This window comes from Hemicordylus capensis, chromosome 11 (assembly GCF_027244095.1).
Source record: "Hemicordylus capensis ecotype Gifberg chromosome 11, rHemCap1.1.pri, whole genome shotgun sequence".
In the NCBI taxonomy this organism is placed as follows: domain Eukaryota; kingdom Metazoa; phylum Chordata; class Lepidosauria; order Squamata; family Cordylidae; genus Hemicordylus; species Hemicordylus capensis.
In genome coordinates this window covers 5,062,145-5,086,864 of record NC_069667.1, presented here as the reverse complement: position 1 = coordinate 5,086,864, position 24,720 = coordinate 5,062,145, and the positions used below count along the sequence as shown (strand labels likewise).

The 24,720-nt window shown below is 44.6% G+C and overlaps 2 protein-coding genes across 2 annotated transcripts in view; one reads left to right on the top strand and one right to left on the bottom strand.

The window, feature by feature from the left end:
• The window catches only part of ALG13 (ALG13 UDP-N-acetylglucosaminyltransferase subunit), a 68,567-nt gene extending 61,703 nt beyond the window's left edge, over window positions 1-6,864 (top strand). The window contains exons 24-28 of the mRNA XM_053274103.1: window positions 127-295; window positions 1,101-1,226; window positions 2,224-2,264; window positions 3,519-3,708; window positions 5,777-6,864. Coding sequence (XP_053130078.1) covers window positions 127-295; window positions 1,101-1,226; window positions 2,224-2,264; window positions 3,519-3,708; window positions 5,777-6,051 — 801 coding nt within the window. The 3' untranslated portion in view covers window positions 6,052-6,864. The remainder of the gene's footprint in view (window positions 1-126; window positions 296-1,100; window positions 1,227-2,223; window positions 2,265-3,518; window positions 3,709-5,776) is intronic.
• A 6,866-nt stretch (window positions 6,865-13,730) lies between these two features.
• Window positions 13,731-24,720, bottom strand: part of TRPC5 (transient receptor potential cation channel subfamily C member 5) — a 147,350-nt gene continuing 136,360 nt past the window's right edge. The window contains exons 8-11 of the mRNA XM_053273761.1: window positions 20,439-20,642; window positions 19,013-19,054; window positions 18,257-18,346; window positions 13,731-15,363 (exon numbers count right to left, since the gene is read on the bottom strand). Coding sequence (XP_053129736.1) covers window positions 14,629-15,363; window positions 18,257-18,346; window positions 19,013-19,054; window positions 20,439-20,642 — 1,071 coding nt within the window. The 3' untranslated portion in view covers window positions 13,731-14,628. The remainder of the gene's footprint in view (window positions 15,364-18,256; window positions 18,347-19,012; window positions 19,055-20,438; window positions 20,643-24,720) is intronic.

Sequence of the window (24,720 nt, the reverse complement as noted above, 5' to 3'; positions counted from 1 at the left end):
AATAAAAGTAGTATTAAAATTTAACACAATGAAACACAATAAATTAAAGCAAATTAAGATTGTTTGCGTTGATGCAGAAAAAGGATGCTGAAGTCTCTTCCTCTTCTGGTGGGGGCTCCTTTGCAGGTAGTGGTGAATTCTGCTGTCATCTCCAACTCCACTTGCGTCAATGCTGCCCCAGCCACCACCTTCTCCTCCAGCTCTGCTGCTGCCACTCAAGTCAGTGTCGCCCCATCTGCTCCCCAGAATGCTGTGCAGCCCATCTTAATGTCCCCCCCTTCTATGGGCAGACCAGGTGAAGCCCTGGTTTTATTACATTCCAGTTCCAACGTCAGATCACTCAGGAGCTGAGGGTGCCTCACAATAGGCTTCCCTTAAAATAATCGGGCTAACATCCCTCCAAATTCAAAGAGGCCAGTTTTACTCGTCCAAGTCCAACAGCTTCAGTGATGGCCAGGTGATGGGTGGTAGAGCACGCTCTACCCCTTCTCATCATAGGAACCGAGGCTGACTTCGAGTCAGAGTATTGGTCCATCTAGCTCAGTAATGTCTACACAGACCAGGCTTCATCAAAGTTAGCAGGCAGGAGTATCTCCTAGCCCTTCTTGGAGATGCTGCCAGAGAGGGAACTTGGAACCTTCTGCATGCAAGCAGGCAGGTACTTTTCTCAGAGCAGCCGCACCCCCAAGGAGAATATCCTACAGTGCTCACCCGGATAGTCTCCCATTCAAATGCAAACCAGGGTGGACCCTGCATAGCAAAGGGAGAAATTCATGCTTGCTACCATAAGACTGGGTCTCTTCCCGTCCCTTTCATAGCTGATGTTAACACTGGAGCAGGAAGAGCCAAGGGTCTGGATGGGGGTCAGCCTAGCCTCTCTTCCTTGGCAAGTGGATATTTGAGATGGTGAAGGGAGTAGAGGAAAAGACTGAGTTCTCCATCTCTCCCACCCATCAAATGTGACAAGCTGTAATTCCAAATAACTCTAAAGTATGAGACCAACCCCACTTGTATCGAGGTAGCAATAGGCAACCCATCCTATGTTCACAGGATGTTTTGTTGATTCTAATGCGCTATACCACTAACTCTCCTTTTAATAGTTGTGGTTCCTTCGGTGCCATACTCCTACCAGGTACCACCCCTTCCTTCGGTTGGTGATGTGGGGGACACTGGCGGTGTGACTCCTCCTTACTCCTGTGATCCTAGTGGCAGTGACCTGCCCAGAGGTAAGACAATTTTGTCTTTAATATGAAAAACAGGGAGCTGCTTCTTTCTCAATTATCCCAATTAATGACTTGACTAGCAAGACAAGAGGTTGCTGGTTGGAATCTCCGCTGGTACTGTATCGGGCAGCAGTGATATAGGAAGATGCGGAAAGGCATCATCTCAGACTGCGTGGGAGATGGCGATGGGAAACTCCTCCTGTATTCTACCAAGAAAACCACATGGCTCTGTGGTCGCCAGGAGTCGACACCAACTCGACGGCACAACTTTTCAACCAACTCACTCTGACAAGACACTTGACTTAATTGCTGGTGGCAGATTCAGTTTTCTGGAAGGGGCAGAGAAACAGTTTGGAGACAGATTTGAAACTCCAAACAGGGACTCTGAAAGTTCAGAGCTGCCTAGTGATGACGCAGCATGGGCTTCAGTCTCTGGGAATCCGATGCAGGGTCAGTCGATTGCACTTTGCGGTCAGTGTCTCTGTGTCCACTTTGCTCCACCTGTATACTTGTAAAAAAGCAGACATTCCAGCCTCCACTGCTCTCTCCTGCCAAGCCAATGAAAACTATACCATATTAAAATTAAACTAATTTAGCCTTGGCTTGGGTGGGGGTGGGGGGCAGGCTGTTAATGAATTGTGGATAAATGAATATCATTTAAATTTATATAACCAATTTGGAAGCAGTGTTCTCTCTAACAGGGATTCCCAGATGTTGTTCACTACAACTCCCAGCATCCTCAGCTGCAGTGGTCTTTGGCTGGGGAGTGTGGGAGTTGTAGTCAACAACATCTGGAAATTCCTGTTAGAGGGAACACTTGTTTGGAAGGCCCTAGATTTCTAGCAAGTTGATGGTCTGAGTGTCATGTTTCTGAAGTAATTTAATGTGAATCTGTCGGGTCAGTTACCTTTGCGCATTCAGATAAACATGTAAAGATACAATTGCTCAGTCATAAAAAATCCTAGGGAAAATTCTAGTTGCTGTTTCTTCTTCTTTTCAGATCCAAAGATCTTGCAGTATTATTTTAATTTGGGTTTGCAGGTAAGTACTTGTCAGGACACCACTTGGGGTAAACTACCTGTGAAGGAAAAATAGCTACAGGCAGAGGGAGGGTTTCTGCAAAATGTGTAGGTATTCTGAAGTGTTAACATTGACTGTTTGCACCTATATTTACTTAGAACAGAACAGCCCTGCTGGATCAAGCCCAAGGCCTATCTAGTCCAGCACCCTGTTTCCCACAGTGGCCCACCAGATGCCTCTGGGGAAGCCCACAGGCTAGAGCCGGGAGCATGCCCCCTCTCCTATTGTTGCTCTCCTGCAACTGGGGTTCAGAGGCATCTTGCCTCTGAGGCTGGAGGTGGCCTATAGCCCTCAGACTAGTAGTCATTGATAGACCTGTCCTCTATGATTTTATCTCAGCCCCTCTTAAAGCCATCCAGGCTGCCTGCAGTCACGACTTCCTCCCTGTACCTGGGAGGCATAGGGCTAAACTAGGTATTTGGCAGGAGGACTGAGTTTTGTAAAGGCACCACTTCTCTCCGACACCATTCCCAGCTGCTTTTCTGTAGCTAGCGCTCCTGTTTGCTGCAGCTGAGGAGCAAGAGCAGAAGTGGTTAGTCAAGGGAAGTGTCAAGCATTTCTCCCCTGCATTTGTCCTGCTCTTTAATGGACAACTACTAGGTTCCCATCCTCACGGTTCTGTGAAATGTGTTGGCAGTTGATTTGCAGGGAGGCCATTGTGTGGCTCTTCCAAATTGGGCATTGTGTGTTTATAGTAGAGATGTCCACGAAATGAATTTTTTGATGCATTTCAAATTCTAATCTGGTCCAGAAATTCAATTCAAATAGATTTGATCTTGTTTTTATGCCTTTTTAAATCAATCGGGCCCTGAATGGTTTTTAAAAGGTGCCAGACAGCTCTCTAATGGATTTTGCATCAAATTGCCCTTTTAAGGGGTGATTCAGTTTGAATTCGAATCACTCATATCTATAACCTTTCAGTTATAATATTGGGTTAGACTGTTGACTTGTTTGTTTGTTTTTTAAATTATTTATATTTTAATTGTATTGTTTTTCCCCCCTTGTTGTGCTGGTCATAGACCGTAATAAACTTTGATTTTGATTTTACTCATATCACCTGGATTCAAGTCAAATAAATTTGAATTGATTTGCATATCCCTAGTTTCTAGTATGGAAGAAAACTTGCTGTCCAGGTTTCAGCATCTTCTCAATCAGGTTAGCCTGCCATAATACACTTTTGCTGAAACTTGTTTTTCTTGCTTTGGATTTCCCAAGTACTATCACCAGAGTTGTTGGAACCCTGTGATGTATGTGCAGCAGACACCATCCTCTCCCCACATGGAGGTTTACCAGGCATACCCCGAGCCTGCCCCAGTAGTAGATCAGTCAGTACCTCCAGTGTATAGCCTTCCTGAAGCTGGAAGAAATGAGATGCGTCAAATCCCTGGGGACCCCTCAACAAATGGTAAGTATGAGCTTGGTGACTCTTTACATGTTATATGCTGAAGTGGAAGAGGGTCTGGTGTGGCTCATTTTGGTTTTGCATCGAAGACTCATTGGCTTTCTCTTGCATTCCTTTACTGCTATGTTTAAATGCATGCCAACTGCCCTTGGCTTTGGGGATGGGGCTGTAGCTCAGTGGCAGAGCATCTGCTTTGCATGCCGAAGGTCCCAGGTTCAAGCCCTGGCAGCATCTCCAGGTAGGGCTGGGAAAGTGGAGACAGTACTGACATAGAAGGACCAATGGACTGACTCTGTATTAGGCAGCTTCCAATGTTCCTCCATTCAGTAGCCACTCTAAGGTTTGCCTTGGAGAATAAAGTAAATGATTTCAGCAGGGCCTGTTGGAGCAGACAGTATGACTGGAGGAGAGAGTTAACCTTGACTTGGCATGCCATGGATCACAAAGCGTAGTTATTTCATCTTTATCACCAGGACTAAATACATGCGGACTTCTGTATTCACGGGGGTTCTGTTCCCCACAATTACTGCAAACAGTGAAATCGCGAATACAGAGTCATTGAGTCTATGGGATCGTGGGGCTTAGGTTCCTGGAGGCTCAAAAATCTTGTAAAAACCAGCTGGAAATGGTCAAAAGAGACAAAACAAAGTGCCCTACTGTGCTCGTGTGGGCCCCCAGAAGTCCAAATTCCTCTTTTAAAAAAAGGGGGGGATATATTTTAACTAAATGAGCCACAAAATGGCTCAATTTGGCAAAATTGTGGCCGGAAATGACCTCAGAGGTCATTTCTGGCCATACACCCCCCCGACCTGTGGATACGCAGATTTAATACCGCCCCCACTTTTTGAGCATATGCCAAGGTCAGTTGTCAGTTCACCGACCTCAGATACTTGAAACTGCAGATGTTGGATTTGTAGATAATGAGGTTGCCCTGTATGCTAAATAGAATAAAATGTTTTTTAATAACTAAATCAATAGTTCCACCACCACATAGTAGAGCACTAGGACTGTGAATTGCTTTGGCATAGAAATCCACCTTGATTTCCCGGTTGTTGGTCATATTTTTAGGCTGCCTGATATGTGTTTCTCTTGGCAGTGTAAACTGTTTAAAAATATGGTAAAAACGGTTATGACTCTGCTCAATCCCTTAATCACAGCTTCAGAAGGTTATCAATACATTTTTCCTTTGTGGAAAAAAGCCACTCAAAGGAGGTGATTTTTTGGATAAGAAAAATGGCCTGCAGAACATGTGTGCCCCTCCCCGCCGGTGAATTTGTCTTCCAAACTAAAGCTCTTCAAAACTGCTTTGGATGTTTTAAAAGCACCATTGGGTCAAACATTCATGCAGATTGACCCCAAGAGTCCTCCACTTTGATGCATTTCAAGGGAAATGTTTGTAAATCTAAGTATGCAAACCCATTTAGTCATAAGCCTGAGTGGGTTAGAATATTTACTTTGCAAGTTGTTCTTGGCGTAATAGTCTGATTTCATGACTTCGCATGAGCATGTGCCGTGCTTCGTATCTGTTACTAGTGATTATGTGCAAACGAGGTTTTGAGAGGAATGCTGCCGCCATAATTATCCACGTTCATCAGCAGTCAACAATGTATATACCGTGAGAGCTCCCAACTTTAATCAGTAGACTACCAATGGAAGCTAATGCTGATCAAGGCACCTTTGATTTCAGGCAAATTTTAATCAGCAAGGCTGAGTTTAAGGGAACACCTGCTTCCATCTTTGAGGCTATTTTGAATCTGCTTAGGGAATTAAAGCAGAGATGGAGTTTCCTTCTAACAAAGTCTTCAAGCTTTTGTCAAGCTACAGACGTTCCACTTCAGTATCTCAAAAATGGCACCCATGTTGCGGTGGCGTTTAATATGCAAATATATTTAATTGGTTGAAGGGCAGATGATTAATCAACTAAAAGCTCTTTGCTCAGTTGTCAGCTCTGACAGCATGGAAAAAAATCTTGTTTTTCTTACTCAATTGTTTGCTTAAAAAGAAATGAAAGGTCTGAGAAATGAGATAATGTGCTGTCGTCGGTTAACCAGTGGAATATATTTCCCCTCAGGTGCCTTCCCCATTTCAGAGCCAGCACCAGCTTCCCATGGCATGGTTTATTACCCAGTTGTTACCGATCCCTTCAGCCAGCCGCCTCTCCCTGGATATGATGCCTGCGTTCCCTTAGTGCCTGCCTACCACTGTCTCAGCCCATGGTATCCAGTCAACCCACCCTATGGGAATTCTGCACGAATCCACAATGCTGTGAATCCCGGTCACTTCCACCAGGTTGGCTACGTGGCTCCATCAAATCCCGCACCACACTATGTGGCTCAGAGCATGTAGTTCCAGGAGGACTGACTCACTATGGCATTCCTGTGTGTTTCTCTCTTCTTCCACCTCTCTGTCTTATTGTTTCACTCACAAACATAGTAGTGGTTGCTTTTTGTCTATCTTTTCCTGTTTTCTACTAGATGTTCATTTGTATTTATGGTGAGGGGACAATCTGTTGAACATTTTAGCAACATGTATATAGGGCACTGTATCTTTAAGGATAGGGATGTACATAATCAGATACTGCTATAGCAAAAGAAAAACCATGTGTGAATAAGGGGAGGGTGCATATCAGGTGGTTTAATGGTGTTTTCTGCATTCTTTGTAAGTGCGATGTATGTAGGTGTTGGTTCATCATGATGTGCTGTTCAAAACTATCCTTCCCAGATTGCTATAGATTCAGTGTGATTCCGGTATCTGGTCTCACCCCTGTTCCATTTAAGAAAACAGGACGAAGGGAAGTTTGGTGCTTGCAATTCTGATGACAGTAACTGCTGCTACCTTACCACTTCCTATCCAAATGGTCTCCAAGCTGACATGTTACCCTTTGGAAACTGCCTGATGTGTACTGTCTGATTGTAATGTGGTCTAAGTCAGGGGTTCTCAAACCTGGGTCCCCAGATCATCTGGGGACCCAAATTTGAGAATTCCTGGTCTAAGGATCTCTTTTTTTAAAGCTGGAGATTTGTCCCATGCTGCTCCCAGCTGTAATAATCTGTGTGAAATTAAGTTTGTCAAAATCACTCTTCACAAATGGTTGTAAGGATGACCAGGGTTTAACTTGGCACAAAGAACACTAAATATAAAAAGAAGCAAAATGAAAAAGTATTCCTGTCTTTGCTTTCTGTCTGTTTGAATCCTGCAAACTGGATTCAGCTGCATTGGACCCCCGCTGAGTTTTCTGGACAGCAGAGAAGAAAAGAGCAGAAATGCCCCGGGCTTTCCTATGTGAGGGAGGCTGTGAAGTGGTTACTGGGACGACTGGGTAGCTGCTTGGTTTTCCAATTGCTTTTCTTACTGATGATTGTAATGCATTACAGCAGAGAACATATGGATTTGCCCATGCAACTTTCCTTGCAGAATCTTCGGAGTAATTCTGAGAGTGCAAGAAAAGGAGGCCTATGCTGCATCCCATGTGGCCAGCATTACAGTTAAGATAGCTAGCTTTGCATGCAGCGCCAGTAAGCCAGCCTTGTATCGCAGGCATGCCAACACTGTGACTCAACCCAGTGTAAAGATGACACTGGTCGTATGGAACAATTGGCAATTTTCCCTTTGCACGTTTGGCATCACATTTAAGTTTGTCCTTGTCAGTACTCATTCAGATAGTCTGCCTAATTTCCCTCCCTTCCCTCATGCTGCTGTCTGCAGATCATTTCAGCTTCTCTTTGAACAGGGGCGTAACTACCATTAGGCAAGGGGAGGCAGTCGTTTTGAGGCCCCACTGCCTCAAGGGGCCCCCCAGAGGCACATCACATGACACCCCGCCCACCCGTGTCACACCCCCTATGAATTATGTTGCGTTTCTTGGGGATCGGCAGGAGCAGAGAGTAAAAGAAATTCAATTCAATGCGAACTAAGAATTCACCGTATTCATAATGGGGATGTGAGTGTAAGTGCACTATATATTGTGAAGTGTGTTTGTGTGTGTATATCAGCGAGGGGCCCTTTTTAAAATCTTGTCTCTGGGCCCACTCCAACCTTGCTACGCCCCTGTCTTTGAAGTAAACAGTGGTTTATGGACCGCATTGTAAATTTACAGAGCCCTTGATGCTTTCTCCATTTAGATCTTCCTGCATTGCCCTCTGCCCCAGATCTTGCATGTAACTTGCCAACAGCCATGAGCTTTATTCAGACTAAGTTCCTTTACCTTTGGCAGGTAATACATATAGGTGAGTGTCTTCCCATTTTTGTTCTTGACCTGGCTATCTGGCTATTGTTACATTACGGTGAGATGAGAAAATTGCTTTCAATTATAAGCAGAAACCTAGGATGTCGTCATGAGTGTAATGAGTGTCTCTGGGCCATGTGCAGAGTGCATTTTTCTGGATCGCTACAGCTGCTTCCACATTCCTGGGACAACAACAAACTGCAGCTTGTCTGTTCCCCTGTTCTGGACCCCGGTCCCCTCTCACCTCTGCTCTGAAATTACTGAGATGGTCATGGTCTACTGTGGATTTCCTTTCAGATATTACTCTACTCTGTATCTGTTAGTTGCATGGCAGCTGCCCCTAACCCTACCTGCCCAGAGACATGAGTTTTGGGTGGTATTTAAATATGTTAAATTAATAATAATAAAATCTGTCATTGTGCTGGAGGTGGGCTGGGGCTGCAATGGCTTCTCACCTTAAGTCACTCAAATAGAAGTAAAACAAGCAGTGACTAAGGGCTGAAGTGATGTTTGTGTTCTTGAGATCCAGCATCTGCCCAGCACATAATTTTTGGTTTGGATTAGGGGAAAAAAGCCTATTGAGACGAAGACATGGCTGAAGCTTGCAAAATTAGGCATGATGTGGAGAAAATGGGTGGAAAATTGAATACTAGAATGTAATGTCATCCCAGGAAATCGGCTGATGGAACTGGAAATCGGCTGATGGAACGGCAGTTGCCAAACTTGGTTCCCCAAATGATCTAGGACTGCAACCCAACCCCCATCTTCCCCCATCGGGGAGGAGAGCTGGTCCTGTGGTAGCAAACATGACTTGTCCCCTTAGCTAAGCAGAGTCTGCCCTGGTTGCATTTGAATGGGAGACTAGAAGTGTGAGCCCTGTAAGACATTCCCCTCAGGGGATGGAGCCGCTCTGGGAAGAGCAGAAGGTTTCAAGTTCCCTCCCTGGCAGCATCTCCAAGATAGAGCTGAGGGAGAGAGATTCCTGCCTGCAACCTTGGAGAAGCCGCTGCCAGTCTCTGAAGACAATACTGAGCTAGATGGACCAATGGTCTGACTCAGAATATGGCAGACTCCTATATTCCTGTCACAATGGCTAATGTCTTTTGTAATGGAAGAGTTGTAGTTTCGCATCTGGGGAGTGGAGGTTGGGGGCTCCTGGGTTAATCTGGTGTTGCCAGATGATCTCAGGATACATAGGTGTGTGTAAACTGGTATGCCAGATGATCTCCCTACTAACTTGGCAAAGAGGCATCTTTTTTAAAGTGGCGATTCTCTTTATTTAGCAGGGGGAGAGTAACTGGCCCTATCCAACCCTAGCACATCATCCAGGTGCGTAACTACTATTAGGCAAGGGGAGGCAGCTGCCTGGGGCCCCCCACGCCTCGTGAAGTGTGTGTATGTGTATCAGCAAGGGGCCCATTTTAAAATTTTGTCTCTGGGCCCACTCCAGCCTTGTTACACCCCTGACATCATCCCTCCGGTGACAGTTACTGGTGTCTATCTCGTGTTTCTTTTTAGATTGTAAGCCCTTTAGGGACAGGGATCCATCTTATTTATTCATTTCTCTGTGTAAACTGCCCTGAGCCATTTTTGGACGGGCGGTATAGAAATAGAATAAATAAATAATAATAAATAGGGGCAGAGTGGGACAAAGAAGTAATTGCAGCTGTGTCCTCTTGGAAAATCCTCCAACACTTGCCCAAAACTTGCTCTGCCAGAAACGTTTTGTCACCAATATGCAGCTGGCAAAATTTAAACTCTATAAAGGAAGTAATGCCTATTTCAATAGTCATATTTTTTGAATAAAGAAAAATTGGAATGCCCCTGAAGGCTGACGTGCACAAATACACCAATTAGGCTGAAGTACAGAATTTTGAACAACCTATTTTTACATATGTCCTCTTTGTTTCTGCAACTTTAGATTCTGAGAGTATGGAACTTCGTATTAACTAAATCGATTCTTGACCTTTTGGCTAAGATCAAGTGTAGTGTGTATAGTAGTAACTAAAGCAGTACGTAAAGTTTAAGTATGCCGTCGGATATGGTTGCTGTTGTAAAACTTGGAAAAACCTCCATGGCCCTTTTTAAAGAAACCCACAAAACTCTTTGATTGATATGCTCTACATATTGGAACATTTTGACCCAGGCTGCGAATGATTTAACTTTTCCTTTCCGTGCTTTGAAATTCTGTGCAGGGAGATACCATTAAAATGAAAGCTGGATTCTAAACATTTCTTATGATCAATCTGGGTAAAGGACAGTGCAAAAGCAGAGGGCTTAGGTCATTCCCTTTGGGCCTGCCAAAAAGGGAAAAAAACGAACCATGGAGCTCTTGCTACCTTTGTCTCCTCTGGATCAATAGATGTAGTCCCTTCCATATCATTAGCTAGAGACAATATGCCTATTCTGCTCAGAAACAAATTTGTGCACTCTCCCCTCTGAAAAATCTACGGAATTTCAAGGAAGCTTTCAGAATACACAAAACCCCTGACTATGTGGCAATGGCAAAAGAGCCCAAAGTGGTTTGGGAAGGGGGCACCATTGTATGTGCTACTAGACATGGGATTCAGTTTTTGGAGATACTTAGCTTTTCTATTTTTAAAAAGTCAGTTCCTAGATTTTATAGTCACAAGGATGTGCTTGAAATGTAGGACTATTCATGTTACACTGTGTGTGTGTAAAAGGTAAAATTGTGCCTTCAAGTCGATTTCAACTCCTGGCGCCCACAGAGCCCTGTGGTTGTCTTTGGTAGAATACAGGAGGGGTTGACCATTGCCATCTCCCGCGCAGTATGAGATAATGCCTTTCAGCATCTTCCTATACTGCTGTTGCCCGATATAGGTGTTTCCCATAGTCTGGGAAACCTACCAGCAGGGATTCGAACTGGCAACCTCTGGCTTGCTAGTCAAGTCATTTCCCCGCAGTGTCATTAGGTGGCTTTGCATGTGTGCGATGTGTTTGACGTTGGGTCCACTTCTAGATGCTACGCACATTTTTCAAAAAACATAGATGCATAAGCCATGTAATGTGTGAATAGCTCTGTGGCAGGCATTGAGGCATTCCTCGTTCAGGATGCAGGGCTCCTCCCCCTCTCCATCACCCACCAACCCAAGAATAAACTATGCAAAAAAGATTTGCAAATCTGCCGAACTCTGAAATCTATACAGTTAGCAGAATTCAGCTTTCCTTGTGCAGAGTTTGGATGATCTGGGTAGAAACTTTTTTTTAGTGCAGCACATTGCCATGATTATAGTATTTTACGTGTAATAGACCAAACTATTTTTAACAAGAGAGCTGTTTAAATCAGGCAATTCTATAAAATTTTCATTGGTTTGCCAGTTCACTGCTGAGCTTAGTTGAAAGTGTTCGCTTTGGCCACTAAGCTCCTATGTAACCTGAGCCGAGCTTACCATAAAAACAGTCTGTTGCCTTACAAAACCTAGCAAGAGTCCTGAGATTGGCCCCGAGGTCCCTGCGCTTGGTCCTGCCTCTTGGAGGAATCTATCTGGCAGGTGCCGGAGACGGGGTCTTCTCAGTGGTAGTGCCACGGTTCTGGAATGCCCTCCCACTGGAATCTGATTGGCTGAAAGACTGAACACTTGGTTTTGGCAAGGCATTTAAAACTTTCAGCTAAATTGTGTCTTGGTTTCATTTCTTTTTGCCTGCTGCTTTTATCTGTTTTACACATTCTTTTATTTCGTGTGTGTGTGTGTGTGTGCGCGCGCGCGCTTTTATATTGGCTGCCCTGAGCTGTAAATTACAGAAAGGGGAGGGTGTAAATCTAAGAACTAGACTCCACCCCATGAATGTTGTAACATACACTCATAGCATTAACATTCCTTCATAGAGCTTGGCTGACTGCTTAATGTCTCCATTATACACTGGAGAATTGTGGGTATCTTGTTAAATGCTCAGTGCTGCAGCTACCTTCTGCTTTCTCCCTTTAGAATATTAGTGAGATCCGAGATTCTGCTAAGATGAATAATCCTTACATTGCAGCAGCCTGCACAGTCTGTTTTAAACTCTGCATAGTGTTTGTTGTTAGGTGCTGGCATTTATTAATTCCCGAGACCATAATATGAAAAATCGTCTCTTTGTTTCTTGTCACACACTACGCTGAGCTCCCTGATTGATTTTTTTTTTCTTTTTCAAAAATAGAACCTCTTTTTGGGTTGCTGGAAAAACTGAAATGTCTGTAGGGAAGTTTCTAGACTTACAGATACTTGAGCAGAGCAGCTGGCCCAAATAAGTTGGGAGGTGAGAATCTCTTCCTTGAGTTAGCAATAGGCCGGCTGGGATGAGCAAGACCTGAGCCTCTCCTATGACCGGTCTTGCACAAACCTTTAGGCTGCGGTTGAGAAGCAGAGATGGAGAGCAAAAGCAAATAGATGATCTTGCAGCTGGGAGGGTACTTTCCCCCTCCCCTCACGCCCTCCAGTTTTAACAGCTTCAAAATCCATCTACTATCCAATGAAGTGTCAGCAAAAGTGGGAGGTCAGTGTTGGTTTAGCTCTGGTTTCAGGTGGAAAGCATTTTCCTGTTGTATGAGAGAGTTCTTGCTTCAAAGAACCCTCTCTTGGAGTTTGTGAATTGGGATGGGGGGTGAGGGGAGGTGTGTGTCTGGGTTCCCAACCTGAGTACTTACTAATATGTGGTGACCAAGCTTTTTACAGGTTCTGCTTGTGAGGAAGGTCAGTTCTGTGTGCCACAGTATACTTCTGGCCCCCTGACCATTGTGTAGAGAGTGCAGTGATGTTTGTGGATACAGAAATGCACCGTCCCTAATTGAGAACCCACACTTCCCTATGTACCCCAAACTTCCTGATGTGTTCTCTGGACTGGCACCATTACTCCATTATTCATGTGTGTAGAGTGGGGAAAAGGATTGGCCAGAACATTTTCCTGCTTGGCCCTTTTATCTCCAATCATTCTGCAGCTCGAAATCCCTGCTCTCTCTTCCCCTCGCCCCCAATAACAAAAGCCTGGCTTTTCACCCATAGGGAATGAGACATGGACATCTAGTATCTTTTCTCCCATGGGTAAAAAAGCAGTTTGGGGAGGGCTATTTTGAATTAAAAAGTGAACCAGAGAGGAAAGAGTGAGGCAGTTTAGCATTTCTGTATACCCTTTTTCTGGTTTGATAAATCCAAAGCACCCCAACCAACATGGAACAACAACAGAGAGCAGAATCTACACAATGTGTCGGTTGAGCTTGAGAGAGGCATCCCCTGCTTCATTGTGCGATCCTGGCAGAAAATCTGCAGCCAGTTTTTAAATCTGGCCAGTTCACCTGATACTTTCTCCTGAACTGACCCATGTAATTGAGTGGTATGCCCATCCTGACACCTCGCAGACATGTATCTGGAAAATGTCAGGATGGGCATGCTGTTGGTGTGTCCCTCTTCATAATCACATGGGCCTGTTTGCAGAGGGAATGCATAATAGCACATATACCCTCGAGGAAACAGTTGGACCAGAGGCGGTTCATACAAAACCAGAGGATCGGAGTTGTACAGCTGTATTTTGATCTCCAGTACACATCAGAGGGCACTCAGTTCTAGGTGCTCTGATCAGCTCCTTCTATAGAGAGAAAAGTGGGAGCATCCAAATAGTCGGGAGTATTTCTGAAGTTAAGTCGCGTACTTGTATCCTACACGCCCAAATAGCACCCACTAGTCTGTGCACAAATCCCTAGCTCGGTTGCTGTGGTGTTGCAGAGAATACTTCTACTGCCAGAAAAGAGCAGTAAGCAGCTCTGCACAGGAGATCGGAGTGGTTGAAGAAATGTGCAAAGAGCAAATTCCAGAACTCAACTTTAACTCATTGTGGTGGTAGTTTACATTAAGAAAACAATATGCAACCTTAGTAAAGGACATACAGTTGAAATCATAGAAGGTTGTATTGCTTGAAAGCGAAAAGCCCGTATATATTTGAACTCTTCTCCTTACTGGTAGCCTCAGGGCCAAATCACTTGTTGTTTCAAGCACGTCTTTGGCCCTGGTGTCCCCCGCGCCCCCAACAGCAGCCAAAAAAGGGCCTGATCTGGATTTGGACTGTTTGGGGCAAAGCATTGAAGCCCATCCCATACTCTCAGTCCAGATTCCCCTCCACCTGTTCTATGATTTAGGAAAAGAACCAGGTGTGCCAAGGCCAATCACAGGCTCAGCACAATGTGTAACATGGCCCTTAATTTGGCTCTTAGCTTCCAGCTAAGTCACTGGGCATCTGCCAGTTCAAGGGAGCAGTGGGTGGCCAGAAGATGGAACACAAAATGGCAGAACGCAGAGCCGCTAACCAAGTGGAGGCTGGGAGAGAAGTGACAGTTGAGAGAACTTTGGATGTTCTATAGCAAAAATATATAAATCCTAAATGGAATTTAAAAGATTACCGGAGAAACGACCAGGAGAGAAACATGTAGGAAATATGAAGCAAACATTAGGAAATTACCCTATGGAATCTTAATATCCTTTAAAAGGTTGAGCCATTCAAATAAACATTTTTTTAAAAAGTCTGGCATCTGTGAGTTTAAGAAAGGCAAATTAAAAAGAAAGGTGTGATGCTGTGGCTATAAAATAGACTAAAACAATCTAAGTTCTATACTCATCAGGAGCAATGGAACAGAAAACTATGTAGTCCCATGATAGCAAACAGATTCCAGTATTAGTTATGTTCTACAGCAGGTTACTTAATAGCTCTACTTATAGGCGAGTGGTAATGTGATCCTCCTGGCCATCTTTCCATTGGTTCCTAAACAAGTCGCAAGCGTCTCCCCAGGAATCGAAAACTTCCTCGGAGGAGTCTATGAGCTTGGAGTTGGAGGAGCAGATACTGGAAGCACAGTGAAGGGAGCTGGTACAGACCACAGGGCATTGGCTCTGTCCCGTCGTGTGCCTGATGTCCCTACTGTAGTCCACCTCATTGAGGTTACTTTCACTTTGGGAACAGTTCTCATCTCGTTTTTTCTCCATCTGAGAATATTTAATGTCTTGCCACATATAATGTGGCTGGATGACCCCATCCGAAATGGTGTACATAGGCTCCGAATTTGGCTCCGCAAGATGGCCGTTCATCTTGGAGAACAAGAGGCCCAGTCTTTTGAAGGACTCTTTCTTGGAGCTGGAAAGTCTCTGGACCCTGTTCCCGTTGCGGACGAAGGAACGCTTGTTTATCCCGTTGCTTTTTGGCTTCTCATTCACCATTTCGATCCCAGACATTGTCTTAATCAGAGCAGATACATTGAAGTCTTTCTTCTTGTTAGCGACGCTGAAAGAAACACTCTTTGCTTTGGAGGTTTCTCCAGCACATTCTTCGTTGGTATCGTCTTTCTGGGAGACCTCAGTGCTGCTGGTGGAATAACTTCTCCTCTGGGGCTTTCGGTTACCCAAGAGGTCAAGGACTTCGTAGCGGAAACTTGAGATATCCTGCTTTAATTCCTAAGGCAAGAGAGGGGGAGAAATGATCTTAAAGCTTTATCTGTGACAAGGGGGGTGGGGAAGAATTCTCCTGAGAGAAGCATTCAAATTTATGCAAATGGATTATTCCAGATCACTGTGTACAAGACTTGCAAATAATTTTTTCATTATGTAGTGTCAGGAAGAGACATTGGTAATCTTTGTAAATAAAAAACCTTGCTAGCTTGCTACATTAAAGTCCAGCAAGCAATATAATTTAAGATCTCAAATATTTGATCAAGGGAGGCCACAGATGCTTCTGAAATATAAGGTGATTAATGCAGAACTTTATCTGAAATATAAGGTGATTAAAGGGGCACTGACCCAGTTGGTGGAACCCTGCATAACTTGGTGAGTGGGGGAGCATTTTCAGAAACAGTACCTTTCCTCTTGAAGTTGATATTTCTTCTTAAGCTATTTATTACTGACTACATTTTTATCCCACCCTTCCACCAAAAAGAACGTCAGGGAAGCTACCTGCTTCCCCCAATGTCAGCTGCACAGAAGATTACTTAAGAAATTACTTAAGTATTATTGACACGTTTGTGGTCACATATTGCTGTCAGAACCCTGGAATGTTCACCCAGGGCTCTCAGCCTTCCCAACATATTTTTTCTTCTTCCTAAATCTCATGAGGCCATTTATTTTATTGCATTTACCATACCCTATGTGTTGAGTCACTTTAAGTGGTGCAGCGGGGAAATGCATGACTAACAAGCAGAAGGTTGCCAGTTTGAATCCCTGCTGGTACTATATGGGGAAGCAGTGATACAGGAAGATGCTGAAAGGCATCTCATACCTTGGAAGGGCTCTTTACCTTGGAAAAGAGGCAACTATGGAGAGACATGATCAAGATGTATACAGTTATGCATGGAGTGGAGAGGTTGTACAGAGAAATTTTTATCCCTCTCACTACACTAGTACCAGCCATCACGTGAAACTGAAGGTCGAGAAATTTAGAGCCAACAAAAGGAAGTACGTTCCCCACAAAGCGCATAATTAACCTATGGAATTCTGGTTGTGGTGATGGCCACCAGCTTGGATGACTTTAAAAGGAGATTAGACAAATTCATGGAAAGCAGGTCTATCAATGGCTAACAGTCTGGTGACTACAGGCCACCTCCAGCCTCAGAGACACGATGCCTCTGAATAACAGTTGGAGGGGAGCAACAGCAGAAGAGAGGGCATGCCCTCATCTCTTGCCTGTGGGTTTCCCAGTGGCATCTGGTGGGCCACTTTGTGAAACAGGATGCTGGACTAGATGGACCTTGGGTCTAATCCAGTGGGGCCATTCTTATGTAGACATCAATATGCCCACCTTGAGGCATTTACACTGCCTCTGGCAGGGGGATATTGCCTCTCTGTCAACAGACAGTCTAGGTTTGCAAGATCCGGAGGGGCTTTCACGAGACCTCAAGGTGAGCTCTCGTGAGACTTGTCCCAGCTGTCAGGAGCTATCTAAGGGAGAACTGGCTAGCAATGGTGGGGCCAGTCCAGGAGGAGGGCTCAGCATGGAAGGATCCCTGAGACTCTGACTGAGTGTTGGGGGTAGCAAGACTAGGGCGGGGCTGTTGAATGGAACAAGACCTGCCTGTAAGCCTTAACGCTCCCCCAGCTGAAACCTCTGAGGCCACCTCAACCTCCTTTGGCAGGCTCTACCAAGAGCCTGACACACGTCAAATTGCCAGCAGCCCTCCCCCCACCCAACCTCGCAAAATCAAGTATTAAACCCAGTGCCTTGTTGGAAAAGGAAAAATAAGCCCAAATGGGTCTCTTGCAGTGTTCCCTGTAAGAGTGGATCCCAGATGTCAACTACAGCTTGCAGAATCCCTAGTAGCAGTGGGCTTTGACTGAGGATGCTGGGAATTGTAGTCAAGAACATCTGAGATATTCTGTTAGAGCCAGCATGGTGTAGTGGTTAGAGTGCTGGACTAGGACCAGCGAGACCAGAGTTTAAATCCCCATTCAGCCATGATACTTGCTGGGTGACTTTGGGCCAGTCACTTCTCTCTCAGCCTAACCTACTTCATAGGCTTGTTGTGAGGAGAGACTTAAGTATGTAGTACACAGCTCTGGGCTTCTTGGAGGAAGAGTGGGATATAAAATGTAAAATAAAAAATAGAGGGAACACTGGTCTCTTGAGGAAGAGCATTCCAAATTTAGGGGCCAGGATGGAGCATATGATACAAAAATAATGTTTTGAACTTCGTTTTTAATACATTGTTCACCGTTACTGCGTAGGAGTAAGTTAAAATGGCCACCACCTGTTCACTACCCTGTCTGCAAGCAGCAAAGATGGTGGGATTGTCAGGTTTTGGGGGTGGGATACACAACTGGAGAGCACAAAACTTACCGGCAGTTGTGCAATTCCTGGTAGCTGCTATTTTCTCCACCCCACAGTTTCCCTACTATGACACTAAATCATCATGCAGTATTGTACCAAAGGTGATTTAAGAGGAAACGATGGCCATCAGAGGGGGCTGCCAGTTTTCCCCAGTCCCTTTGGGATGGAGGGAGGATTGTTGGGGTAAATGTAACATTGGGTTTCTGGGAGGAGCACCATTCCTCCCAGTAACCTCCCCCCCCCCAATTCTGAGCCAAAATTCTCACTTTGGCTTCCCTTTCTCGGTCCCACCAGTAATACAATATCTGGGACATGCAAATTTTTAACTATTCACCTTAAAACTCTAGTCTCAGATCTAATCATTACTTGGTGTGTCTATAAAATAAGTAAGAAGTCCGAGTGCTGCAAATCTGATTCCCAGCATATAAATAGGTTAAACCCTCTCAAATTTTTATACAATTTCAGTGTGATCGCTTTCATATGCCAGATCAGTGGGGAATGGAGTCATTGTGCTCGCACACAAGAACTTACCTTAAAGTTCTCTTCAGTTAATCCCTCATTGGTTTTAGAATTTCTTATCATAGCTGCAACGTATCTCTTCACCAGATTTCTGATCACTTCCTGAAATGAAAAGCATGAGAAGCTGAATTTTCTTGAAAGGCCTTCACTACAGATGATGTTTGAACCCCATTTTTGCATTTCCTATGTCTGTAATTCAAATTTGATGTCTGCATTGTCCAAGGTGCCTTTGATTCAGAAATGTGTTTCCTCACCCCCCACCCCCATCCTGCATGAATGACAATCACAAGTGACACCTTCCAGATTAAAAAGCATTCATGTCCTCTCTTCTGAGAACATCCTCAACAACTTCTGGGCCTGGGGTTCTGCTTCTACATTGTGTCTGATTTGGCTTTTCTTTGAAGAGTTCTTTCTATTGGAAATGAAATAGTTGGGATCCAAAGAGCTATTTAAAGGTAAAGTTGTGCTATTGAGTTGGTGTCCACTTGTGGTGACCAAAAGCCATGCGGTTTTCTTTGGTAGAATACAGGGAGGGGAAAGATCTATTTAGGCTCCTGCAAAGAGAATGTGCACTAGCCTAGTTGTGTGCTTGACTTTATTCCCCATTGAACAGCTCCCTGCAATGTGAAATATCAGAGGTCTTTGGGGAGCTCCCACAATTCCCAAAGCGCTTTGCTGTGCACCATATTCACCAATTCAAGTGAGGGTTGAATTGGGAGGAGAAATGTGCCTACAGTGCCTTTGCCATGCACAATCAGTGCCTTTTACCTGGTAATGTTGATTCTGAATCAAGTTGTCAGCATGCCGCTCCTGGGGAAAAAATAGGGTACACATAGATATATGTTTAAAAAGTATTAGTATACAAGATTTGTGAAGAACATTAAAAAAGCCTTCAGGGTCAGATCAATGGTGGATTCAGTCCAGGGGGTTTCAATGTTGGGTCCCCAAATGTTGGAGTACAACTCCCATCATCCTCCCACAATAACTGAAAGTCATTGAGGCTGAGGATGGTGGAAGTTGTAGTCCAACAATATCTATTCCTGTTCGCTTCTAGGTCCAATTCAAAGTGCTGGTTCTCACCTACAAAACCCCTATGGGCTTAGCACCTGTATATCTCCGGGATCGCCTCTCTCGGCCAGTTGTATCCCATCCTGTGAGGTCTTCTCAGCTGGCCCTCCTTAGTGTCCCAGGCCCTGGTGTAGTGCGTGGTGCCTGGGCCCGTAGGAGGGCCTTCTCTGTGGCCTCCCTTCTTTGGAACACACTCTCCCCCCCCCCGATTTGTTCAGCCTCCTCCCTGGCTTCTTTTAAGGCCCTTAAGTTTTGCCAGGAGTTTGCCCTCTAATTTTTAAAACAATTATTATTGGTATTGTTGTCCACCGCCTTGAGTCTTTGGAGGAGGCGATATATAAGAAATAAATAAATAAAATAAAATAATAAATAAATAAAATAAATTCTGGAGACCCAAAGTTGGGAATTCCTGGACCCTAAGCAGGAGGTTCCAAGGAGAAAAATAATGCATTAAACAACTGTTCAGTCTTAAAGGAAATAGGACATTTTGGAATGTATTTTTCTCTGAAGTTACACTTAGATATAGAACACTGCCCAGAGACAAAAGCTTCGGGCGGTGTACAAATTGGATAAATAATTTAAATGAATACATAAACAGGAGCCTGAGAGGCAGTGACTGTCATGTGGCTCTGATGTCACAGTGAGCCTCTGCAAGCAAGATGGCCCCTTGATCTGCTATTGGCTTAGCTGCTCTGATGTCACAGAGAGGTTCTATTTGACTGGGCAGGCTAGGCTCCATTATCTGAACACTAAATGGAACCGGGGGGGGGGGTGTTAATATTTGAATCCTAACTTCCATAACTATTACATGCCATAAGCTTTTGAATGACAGCTTGATGGTTGAAGATCTTTGGAATAGTTTCAGTCAGAACTTTCTAATGGAAGCGGATCTGTATGCCGAGCGAACACAAGGCGTTGTTCTTGGCTTTGCTTTCATCATGTGACAAACCAAGGCAAGCAGGAGGCAGGGACTCCGGGGTCAGGGGAACAGCGAATACGGTCCTCATCAGATTTTCAAACATTGTCAGGACATGTGCTACCTACAGAATCCTCTTGCGTCCAAAAGCAAAGCAGGAAGTGCTAATGCAGCGGTGACAAACATGTTTTCCAAAGTAGTCCACCTTACCGTGAATGTCTTAAGGTTCTCATGCTTCTGTTCGCTTTCTAAATCCTGAGATGGGCACAGCTGCTTGTGGATCCATTTGCAAAGGTACCAGCATGACTTTGGGCTGGGGATGATGTTGAAAGGGGGCGGCAGAGTGCCACCTTCATCAAAGTAACTCATCCAGAGCTTTGTACGTGCAAATTTCCACTCAATGTCTGCATGATCCTGGGAGGAGATGGTGAAAAACAAAACACCAAATGATTACAGGTTTTTTCCAATAGCCAATCTTTCTCATGCTGAGTAACTAAGCTGGTTGTTGTAACTGTGCTGGTGGTGGTTGAGTTTGAAGTAAGGTTCACTCTGCTTCTCTGGGACATCAGAAGAGATGCCAGTGAAATTTCCATCCAAATAACCCCCTCCCCAGATTTTGGAGTTCTGAATTATCTGTGCTTTTTTCCAAAGTGGAACCAATGCATTGGAAACTCTCTGTTTTGTTTTTGCTGCATCTTTAAATAGTTCCCATGTCTTCATATCCTCCCCTCTCACCCCACATTACCAATGTTATACTAAACCAGTGCATTAGTATGGCATTGCACACAAATAAACTTGATGCATTGATGCAATCAGTCTCAGGAAGATTTTTGTTTTGCTATAGCAACAGGGTAGCCATCCTGAGTGATCTGCTTAATCCTGAGGCTCTCCAGCTGTTCTTGGACTACATCTCCCATCATGCCCTGCCATAATGGTCACTGGTGTATTGGTAATACAGAGGGAGGGGGAAGAGGCAAATAAATGGAAAAACATGGAAGCCGAGGCAAATTGTCCATGCTTCAATTCTAGAATTATTTTAGACATACTCCGAGTTCAACAGAATTCAGGAGGAGTGAAACACTAGGCCTTGACCAAGCCGGAATGAATTGTCTTTGCTGGAGGAAGCATCTCTTCCCATTATCCAAAGCTGGTTTTGAAGCTGAAAACAGGTAAGCAAGCTAGCAGGCCTGTGCAAGTTAGTAAATGCTGGGGATGGATCTGACTTGATCTGATCGGATCCCACAAATATTGGTTTGGGGATTTTGGGGCCTTTCAGGTTTCCCCCCAGCAAAATATACTGGAAGAAAAGTAATGTAACACCAGAAGATCATAGGAGAAGTGATGTAACATCAGAGAATCTCAGAGAGAAACCCAGAAATCGACTGCTTTATTTTTAAAAATGTAAGTTTTTTAAAATGGGCAAAGACCCTTTTTTCTAAAATGAGAAAATGTGCAGGCAGGTAGGTGGACAGAAAGCAGGCAGAGGAATATGGGCGGTGGAGCAGGTTTAGGGGCAGCAGGGCAGGTTGCCAGCCATGATCACAAAAAAACAACCCAAAACACATCACAGATTCCTGCCGCCATTTGGAGTAACAGAAAGCTCCAATTTCCCCCAAAGGAAATAAGTGTGAACTAAAATAGGCTTCTCTAGTTCGGATTGGGAACTTCTCCAACCTTCTCCGAAATGATCCATCTCAGGCCATTTCTGATGTTTCCGGCCCCATTTTGCACAGCCCTACAAATTACTACTACTCATACTTGTAGTAAAGTGGGGACCAATTCACACACCCACTCTTTGGTTCTGAGTTGACTGTTGCTCCTTGAATGCATGCATTTCTCTCACATTTGTGCATACCATCAACCATATCAACATTCAGTATAAAAGCACACATGCACACGCACGCACACGAATGCCATCTCTTCTGTATGGTTGCTCAGTTTTCCTATAAAACCCCATTAATCCTCCACATGCTCACAATGTGGCTTTTGTTTCCATGGCGACACTGTCATCATCTTGAGATTGGATTCTGTTGCCCTCTCTCCAAGCTCCTGCAGGCCACACACCTGCTTACGTGAGCACCATCCTCCCTTCCTTCCTCCTGCCTGTCAGTCATTTCTTTTCTCCTTAGCCCCTTTGGGTGCTAAACAGTGTGAAAGCATGGCCTGCTTAATTTCTAAAAAAAAAAAAAAAAAAAATTCAGAACTTGGATTGCTGTTTTGTTTTCTGCCATGGTGAAAACACACCACCATGACTGTGCAATCTTTATCAAATCTCTTTCCCCCTTCCTTCAAGTCACTGCACCAGCCAGGAAACTGAAACTGAAAAGGATATTCCCCTCAGGGGATGGAGCCGCTCTGGGAAGAGCAGAAAATTCCAAGTTCCCTCCCTGGCAACATCTCTAGGATAGGGCTGCGATTCCTGCCTGCAACCTTGGAGAAGCCGCTGCCAGTCTGTGTAGACAATACTGAGCGAGATGGACCAATGGTCTGTCTCAGTATATGGCAGCTTCCTATGAATGCATGAATTGACCTAAATGCATGGATGGGGACATGGCTGCACCACTTTGGCACTTCTGGAGGCTTTCCACACATGACTCTATGCCTCGGGGTATCTGAAGAGTGAATCTGCTTCGCAGCAGATTTGAGGCATTTTAATTCGAGGGATTAGATGGACCATTTGCATAGCCATCAGCACCTCCATCAACACCTTTGGAGAAAGCAGAAACCCCAGAGTTTTTGGATTTCTTGTACCCCGGACAGGACATACTTCAGGCTAAGCCAGAATTTGCAGCCTACCTTCAGAGAAAAACAAAGCCCTGCCTGACCTGGTCCCTGATAGCCCACATGGAGGATCGGGTTAAATCCGGGTTAAATATGTGGACTGGCACACTCCAATCAGGAGTGGATTCGGGGGGATGCCTTTTCTGTAAAACCTGCAGATGATTGACGACATCATCCCTGACTATTGGCCACTGTGACTCTGCCATTTTAAAAAGCAGCTTGTGGACCAGAGTTGTGCAAACCTGGGACCCTTCTAACTTGGGGTAAATTTGCCCTCTTTGCCCCAACCAAACACATGCTTGCCCACCTCTTTTCTACCCAGCAATGGAAAAGGTACAAGCCTTTTTTTCCTGTCACACCCAAATCTGTGATTCCTCACAGAGAAAAGAGAACCCCAAAGAGAAAAGAAAGATAGTTCCCTCCTATCTTTCTTTCACCTTCAGATGCTTTTTCAGCTGTAGAGGAAGAGATACTGGTTCTCCTTATCTTCCTATTCCACTCCAAAGCTGTTTTTCTCTTGCTGGGGGGTGGGGAATTATAAGGACCCAGTATTCGCCTAGTAGGTGGGGGCACTTCTGGCAGAATCACTGGCAGTGGTTTTCCAAAGAGAGGCTTTTCCTAACCCTGCATTCTGGAAAGAAGAAGAAAAAGGGGGCATTTGATGTGAAAAATGCCCGCTCAGGGTTTTGCTCATTTTATAGCCTCCACTGTTAGGATACATCAGCTAATTAAAATCTGTATTCCTTTGTGCTCAGCAGTTTCCAAGGTATTTGGGTTATACATATGAAATACCTTTCATTTCCCAACAGTCCATAAAAGGAAACCATGACAGCTAACAAGGATACTTTGATACTTTAGAGGGTGTTTGTGTGACTCTGTGTGTGTGTGTGTGTGTGTGTGTGTGTGTGTGTGTGTGTGTGTGTGAGAGAGAGAGAGAGAGAGAGAGAGAGAGAGAGAGAGAAGTCAATATCCATCACCAAGAAAATGGAAATAGAGGGTGCCTTTTGCAAAAAAGAAAAAGAAAAAAAGTCAGTAGGGACAATATTGCCCTCTGTTTCTCTCTCTCTCTAAATCAAAGTCATTCTATCGCCATAGCCTAAGATTGTCCAGTCGTTATAGCAACCTCCAGATAGCATTATCCATATGGCGTTGCCAGGGTCTGCCACAAACTCCCAGGGTTTTGCCTCCTCTCCAGGGCAAGGACTTACCAGTTTCTAGCCCTTACGGCAACAAAGAGATGCATGGAAATACATTATGGCCACTCATCTCAGAAGCCAGAGGGGTGACCAAATAAGGCTACAGTCTGGTGTTCCTTCTAACAGGGATTCCCAGATGTTGTTGACTACAAATCCCAGAATCCCTAGCAGCAATGGCTTTTCCTTGGGGATTATGGGGGTTATTCCCACAGTCAACAACATCTGAGAATCCCTGTTAGAGGGGACACTGCTACAGTCCTATGCATGCTGATTTGGGAAGAAGTGCCACTGAATATAGTGGGATTTATCCAGCTAAGCAGCACACTCAGGGTCAGGATTTTCAGTGGTTCTGGGAGGGGTGTGGCTCCCTTTGTAGCTTCTCCCCATTACACGTGAGGAGCAAAACCAGAATACGTTATGCAGAGCAGTCATGCTTCCAGAAGAGCTGCTGTTTTTGAAAGCAACCTTGAGCTCTGAAGTCAATGAAGTAAATTATATACCGTTATGCGGAGGAT